At 50.9% G+C, this 6923-nt stretch overlaps 1 protein-coding gene across 1 annotated transcript in view; it reads left to right on the top strand.

Annotated features, from left to right (window-relative positions):
- The first annotated feature begins 443 nt into the window (after positions 1 to 443).
- The window catches only part of GALNT17 (polypeptide N-acetylgalactosaminyltransferase 17), a 409742-nt gene continuing 403262 nt past the window's right edge, over positions 444 to 6923 (top strand). Inside the window, exon 1 of the mRNA XM_006918523.1 lies at positions 444 to 950. Within this exon, the coding sequence (XP_006918585.1) occupies positions 713 to 950 (238 nt within the window). The 5' untranslated portion in view covers positions 444 to 712. The remainder of the gene's footprint in view (positions 951 to 6923) is intronic.

The following is a 6923-nucleotide window of genomic DNA, read 5'->3' as shown; positions in this document are numbered from 1 at the left end:
CTGAAGACCGCCGGTCCTGCTCCACGACGGCTGCAGGTGGACGTGGGTGGTGGCTGTACGGCCCGAGGCGCGGCGCGCTCCCCTGCAGGCGGGCGGCTAACCCTGAGCCGAGGCACCTGCGTGCCGCTCCCACCCGGCGCTGATAGCCCCGCGCTGCCGGCGCGCCTGACTCGGTGGTCCGCTGCTCCGGTAGCCCTGCTCCCGGCGGCCCGAGGGCCAGCGGCGAACCACTGGCTGGGGCCGAGGAGAGGCCCCCGGCCCTTCGCAGAGAAGCTGCGTGCCGCTCCCACCCGGCGCTGGGATAGCCCCGCTGCCGGCGCGCCTGACTCGGTGGTCCGCTGCTCCGGTAGCCCTGCTCCCGGCGGCCCGAGGGCCAGCGGCGAACCACTGGCTGGGGCCGAGGAGAGGCCCCCGGCCCTTCGCAGAGAAGCGGAGGCGCCTGGAAGGGGCCGCGCTCCGTGGACTGCGCCGGCATCTCAAGGAGCACTTCTACAGACCCAAGGCTTCCATGTGAGCGATTTCGCTCTCTTCTTGGGCGCCACGTCCTCCCAATCGTCTCTGCTGCCGGAACATCCGCGCTGTGGGGCCGGGAGCGGCTGAGATCCTCGTCGGCTGTCCGGAGTGTGAGGCTCGCACGGCCCCGGCTGCTCCGCGCCTCGCTGGAGCCCAAGGGGGGCGCGGGTCCGGGGCAAGGGCCGGCTGGGCGTGTTTGATGGCTTCACTGAGAAGGGTCAAAGTGTTGCTGGTGTTGAACTTGATTGCGGTGGCCGGCTTCGTGCTCTTCCTGGCTAAGTGCCGGCCCATCGCGGTGCGTAGCGGAGACGCCTTCCACGAGATTCGGCCGCGCGCGGAGCCTGTCAACCTCAGCGCGCACAGCGCCAGCCCCATCCAGGATGCAGTCCTGAAGCGCCTCTCGCTGCTCGAGGACATCGTCTACCGACAGCTGAATGGTAAGGACCAGCGTCAGCGCCCACGGGCTCGGTAAACGCCTGGGGCCCTGAGCGCTGTGTTGGGGAGCCCGCACCTCCTGGTTTCCGCGCGCTCCCTCTTACTCTCTCTTCACTGTCTTCACCAGGAGGCCGGGGCTGCTGGAAAGAATTACCTGATTCTTTTCTGTGCTCCAGCCGTAAGTTTGCTTTTACTGTGGAAACATGTCAGTACAGCGGGCTCCCGGTCCCCGCGTGCAGGAATTATCTGGAGACTCTATAACCGAAGTGCAGAGAAACTAGTCGTGTGGCCAAATGGGACTGGAGGCCCAACCCAACTTAGAGGAAGGAACAGCGCTTGGTGGAGTCCGACAAGGGAGGGACATTGGTGGGTTTAAATGTCTGCAGAGTCAAGGCCTCAAGTCTGGAGCTAATGCGCTTTGGTAGTAAATTGGATTAGGCAGGCTACACAGACAATAATGACGACTCCTGCTTCCCACAGCCCAGGTGGAGGCTGCTTTTAAAACACACCCGCTTTATGCCAGAGAGCTGCTTGAGAGCAATGTTAAAGTTCTCAGGTGGGTTGGGGAAGTATTTTTTTACGTTGTCGTAAAGCTGTGTGTGCCATCCAATTACTGCAGGCCCTCATAACTTCGATAGGTTCAACCTCATAACGTCGATGAGATGCTATAGGAACTTATCTTTTCCTAATATCAGTTAGCCTATGGTAAAATTGGTTTCGTCATACCAGTCTCCCTAAAGTCACAGAACCTATCCACGAAGTTAAGTGAGGACTTACTGTAATGACAGTTGTCAAAAGCTGTCCCATCTAAAATGTTCTCAGTACTTCAGAAGAGGGAGTCACACTTGGTCCAGGGACTGATAGGACATTGGGTACTTGCTGTCCCCAAGGTCAGATTAATAATTCTCTACTGGAGTACAGGCAGCTCTCCAGGGTCCATACAGTTGGTATCCAAGGCAGATCCAAGGCTGCCACCTCCTGTCCTGGGCTTCTATCTCATGTTCTCATGGTAGTTTCAGATAATCATAAAGGTGATGATAATAATCGTGCTGCTAGTAAGTTGTAGAGTCTGGAATCAGAACTCCTAATTATAACGAGTATCAAATTTAGTGACAGGAAGATTCTACATTAAGAAGACTGGACTCAACTGTCTTCTCTGCAGTTCCAGAGAGAGACCAGACCAGTGGCAGAGAGAAAGATGACCACAGACTGTTCTCTTTCTGCTCTCCAGTGATCTCTTCTGGGTCCTTCTGGGTAGGATGTGGTCAGATCTCTGAGTACCCTCTGAAAGGACCCCTTGGTTTTCTCCCTGTCATTCAACAAGTGTCCAGGGGATGCCTTGAACTTGTGTATGCAGTGGGAAACTGCAGTCTCACTGATGCCTCGCAGACAGTGTGGCCTGGCTGTCAGTGTAGCCTGCTGCAGGGGTCGTGAGGGAGCTTTTCTCCTGAGTGTCAAAAAACCAAGACACAGAATGAAACAAAATCCACAGTTTGTTTCTGGAGGAATTAGAAGCTTATGGGGTGGACCTTATTATTCTACACAGATACCTGCCATAGATGTACCCAGAGGACCCAAAAGAGAAGGTGCAAGGATAGCATGGGTTCCCTCTCTGTGAGGCTGCACTCAAGGACATAAGTCATTATAGTATTGGTTTCAGTTAGGAAACTGAATATGATATAGTCATACACTTCAAAATGCTCTAGTAGGAATAATAAAATTCTAAGTGATAGTATTTACTAAGTGCAACAGACACGCAGGGACTCATTTAGTCTTTATAGCAACCCTAGGAGATAGACAGTGTTACTCCTTTTCACTGCCCCCAACCCCCCCACCCTGGTAGCTTGCTCACAATAACCCAGCCAAGGACTGGCAGGGCTGGGAACTGAACTTGGATAGTTTGGTTCCAGAATTGAGGTTCTTAGCTGCTGCACCAGCCCGCCTGAATCTTTCTTGAGCATCGGAGTCACATGGAGGGCCTGTCAAGACACATTTCTGGGCGTTATCCCCAGAGTCTCTGATTCAGTAGATCTGGGGTAAGGCTGGCCATAGACTTTGCATCTCTAATAAACCCAAGGTCTATTACCCTCTACTCTACTGCCTACACCGAGCAGAGCAAAGAGGAAAACTCATTTGCCTGCCAATACCAGCTGGTGGAGGTGGGGACTTTTGAGATGCCAAGAGCTTGCTTCAGATGAGCTGAGGGTCTGGCTTCTTTTCCTGTGTGCTCTTTTGCCATGCAAGCAACTCCCTAGGGGGCGGGGATGTGTGGCACTTGAGACTGGTTGGGTCAGGTACTGTGGGAAGGCTGAATTTTCTTGACTTGCAGCCTCTGAGGAGGCATTGGCAGGGTTGAGAGCTTTTCCTGGGCAAGGCAAGAATTCAAGTTGCAGCTAGGTAGATGTTATCTTCCTGGCTGCAGAGTGTAATTTGTAGTGACATGAAGACTGGAGGAAGAGAGCAGGGAAAGGTAATGAAATGGAGAGGAACCACCCATCTCTACCCCACTCCCCATCACTCCTTCCTTTGCCTGTGCTTGTTTTGGTTAATGTGTGTCCCATCTGTTAATGTGCTAGGCATGCAGGGGCTACCTGCTGCAGCAGGAGGGCGGCAGAGGGAGGAAGGTCTCCTGGTGCCTGGGTGATGGGACCTGATTGCCGTGTCTACTTGCTCTGCCGCCTGTCTCCATCCCTTGGGACCGAAGGAGGAGAAGGAAACCTTGACCTTGCCATTCTTTATTCCATCAGTCCCCAACCTTTTTGTCACCTTGCCGTGTCTACTTGCTCTGCCGCCTGTCTCCATCTCTTGGGACCGAAGGAGGAGAAGGAAACCTTGACATTCTTTATTCTAGCAGTCCCCAACCTTTTTGTCACCAGAGGCTGGTGCTCCTATGAGAATCTAATGCTTGATGATCTGAGGTAGAGCTGAGGCGGTGATGCTAGCCCTGGGGAGTGGCTGCAGATACAGATGAAGCTAGGCTTACTTGCCTGCTGCTCACCTCTTGCTTTCTGGCCAGGCTCCTAATGGGCCATGGAACGGCACTGGTCTGCGACCCGGGAGTTGGGGACCCCTGCTTTATTTCACAGGGTTATGGAGGGCCCGTGAGAGCCAGGCACTGAGCACACAAGGCCACTTGGGTCCAGCCCCATCTGGTACAAAGTGAGAGCTGGCAATTTAAAGGTTGCTCATATTTCTTAAACCTTTCCTGTGGACCCTTACGCAGTTATGTCAGCAGGAGCTCCTTGAGGGATCCCCCTTCCAGCTGTGAGCACAGCTATCTCGAGTGCCCTCTCACTCGTGGAACAGGTTTCTTTGGGTATCCTGAGACAGAATCCCCTGGGTTAGGGGGCCTGGGTGACCAGAGTTCCTCAGGACTGGCCTCTCTGCCAAGATTTTTGGTGCCAAGGTCCTAAATCCTGCCTTATGAAAAAGTTAAAGGATATAGTTTTATGTTTTATTTTTCTTAATACAGGACAAAAAACATATTTTAAAGAGACCGTGGAGATGCTGGTATGGAGGTGAGAGCATACAGAGATGAGTTAGTGTTTTCCCTCTTGACTCTTGTATCTGCTCTTCCATTCTGTCTGTGAGGTCCCACTGCTGACCCTGACCTTTGAGGCAGTACCCGTTAACCCAGTGCCCTGCTTCTAGTCTCTCACCCCTCCCTCTACTGAGTGTGTGTAGCTCCGGCTATCTGAGTGGGAAGCAACATCTCCCTTGGGCCCCAAACCTTCCAGGGCTCTCTGTTTCCTAAGGAATCATGGAGGCTGACAGTCAGGGCCTGCCACAGCCAGCTCCAACCCTCATCTCCCATGTTCCCACCTTTGCCCAGTGTCCTCTGCCTCTTCGAGCCGGACTGATGGACTTGCTGAAATACCTCACATTTGCCTTCAGATCATAGCCTTCACATTTCAGCCCTAGTCTTTGAGAAGTACTAGTTATCCTGGTTTGCTCTCTCCTCCCCTTTCTACATTCATCCATCCTTTAAAGCTTGGTTCAAGGTCACTGCTTAGGGGGTGGGAAAATTGTGCCAGGCACGTGTTCTGAGTATTTCCTGCTTTAAGCTGCACGAGGCTTCGTTGCCAGTGACCTTTTGTACCCACGGCTCGTGTACCCATGGCTTTGTACCTTTTGTACTCTTGTGCCTCCATGGGTTTATCTGTCGATTCCAGAATTGGACTGTCGGCTTTATAAGGGCTGGAACCATATTTTGAGCTTTTAAACCCACTTCCTGTTTGCCCTGAGAATACTCGCCGGCAGCACTCATGGCTGCAGCGTTTACCCCGAGATAATCCACAGATTACAATCCTATCTTTACCCCCAAAGTTTGCTACAAAATATCTCGCTTTTATTATTATTTTTGCATCACTCTGGTATATCAATAGTCTTTGGAAACAAAAGACATTATTCTGTTTATAGCATTCTGTTTTTAGTAATGGTATTTCCGTTTTCAAAATACAGTAATTCTCCATAGCTGAAAATGTCAAATCCTAGAAAATTTAGCATTCCTATGCGTGATGTTAATGCTGGCAGCAAGCTGTACTTTTTTGCCCTAAATGAGAAAGGGTTAATACTATCTCTATCCCTCAGCATCCGCCATAACACCTTGTCTATAATGTGGTCACCTAAAGTTTATTGGTTGATTAATTGGATAGGAACTAGTTTTAGAAGGTAACTGATCTTTAAAGGCTGGGTTGGGTTGGGTGGATATGGTGAGGGGAAGGGGCTGGAGAGACAGCTGAGGAGGCTGAGTGTGAGGAAGCCGTCTTATCTCTACCATCTTGCCCATGCTATCTTGGGGCTGCTCTGGTCCTTCATCTCCAGACTGAAGGGCACCGGGTCCTTCTGAGAAGCCTGGGAGTGAAGCAGTCAGCCACACTAGGAGCCAGCATACTTCAGTATGTTTTCTTTGACTATGTAATTTTATAATATGAATATAGTTTTATATTCCTTTTTTTGTAGAATGAAGTTAATTTATATTTATTGCAGAAAATTCGGTAAATCTGAAAAAAATCATACAGAAGAAAATAATACTGTGCTAAAATATTTTTAAATGGTGACATGGTGGTTTTGAACTAGCATTAGGAAAATAGGCCTAGGTATAGACAGATTTCTTGTTAGAATTCCCACGTAGCTCTGTATATGGCATTTGGCTTCTATCACCTTCTGCAAGTTATTTGTTTCAGCTCTTTTAGAGCTGAGGAAGGTGAGAAACAGATACGATGTGATTTAGCCTGGATAACACAGCCAGTGAAGGGAAGAGCCAAGATTCTTGACTAACATGGTACTTTTCCCCAGTCCAGCACCCTCCTGATGAGTCAGGGTGAAGACAGTGGGTGGGGGTGTGTGTGTGTTTCACTTGCCCCATGCAAGCCCTGAGTTCTGGCTGGTGACCGTGTCCCTTAGCAGAGTCCCAGTGCAGTGAATCAGAAGGGCTCCATTCAGTAAGCCCAGGGCAGCTCTGTTGTAAGTGGAAATGCAATCGATTCAGGTTAGGCTCCAAATTTAGATTTCAGAAAGATGTTGAATAGAAGCAGGGTTGCTTGAAGAAATTGAAAATCTTTGTGGGAATGGAGAAAAGTCAAAATTACCCATCCCGGTCCTGCCCCCAAGCCACACAGACAGACGAGGCTGGAATCAGAGATCCAGAAACCCAAAACATCTCCAGACAACCCAAGTGCAACCCACCCAACCTGACACAAGCCAAACCCAGCAGATAGAGAAAGGGAGGTGGCACACAGGGACAGAGATAGAGTTTTGTTCTATAGGTCTCCAAGGTGAGGCCAGGAAGAGAGAGATGGCATTTGAAGGCATCTCTTCATGGATCCAGAGCTGGTCTGCAGCTGTTTTCTCTTTCCTGCTGGGATATAGATGTGCTCCCATAGACTACAGAGCTGGATAGTGCCAGCATTTCCTATAGGAAGAAGGTAAGGGGGAGGAGGAGAGGGCAGATGTTGATATGAAAAGCTATCCCC

The sequence above is a fragment of the Pteropus alecto genome, unplaced genomic scaffold (genome assembly GCF_000325575.1).
Source record: "Pteropus alecto unplaced genomic scaffold, ASM32557v1 scaffold68, whole genome shotgun sequence".
Taxonomy (NCBI): domain Eukaryota; kingdom Metazoa; phylum Chordata; class Mammalia; order Chiroptera; family Pteropodidae; genus Pteropus; species Pteropus alecto.
This window is presented reverse-complemented; position numbering and strand designations above follow the sequence as displayed.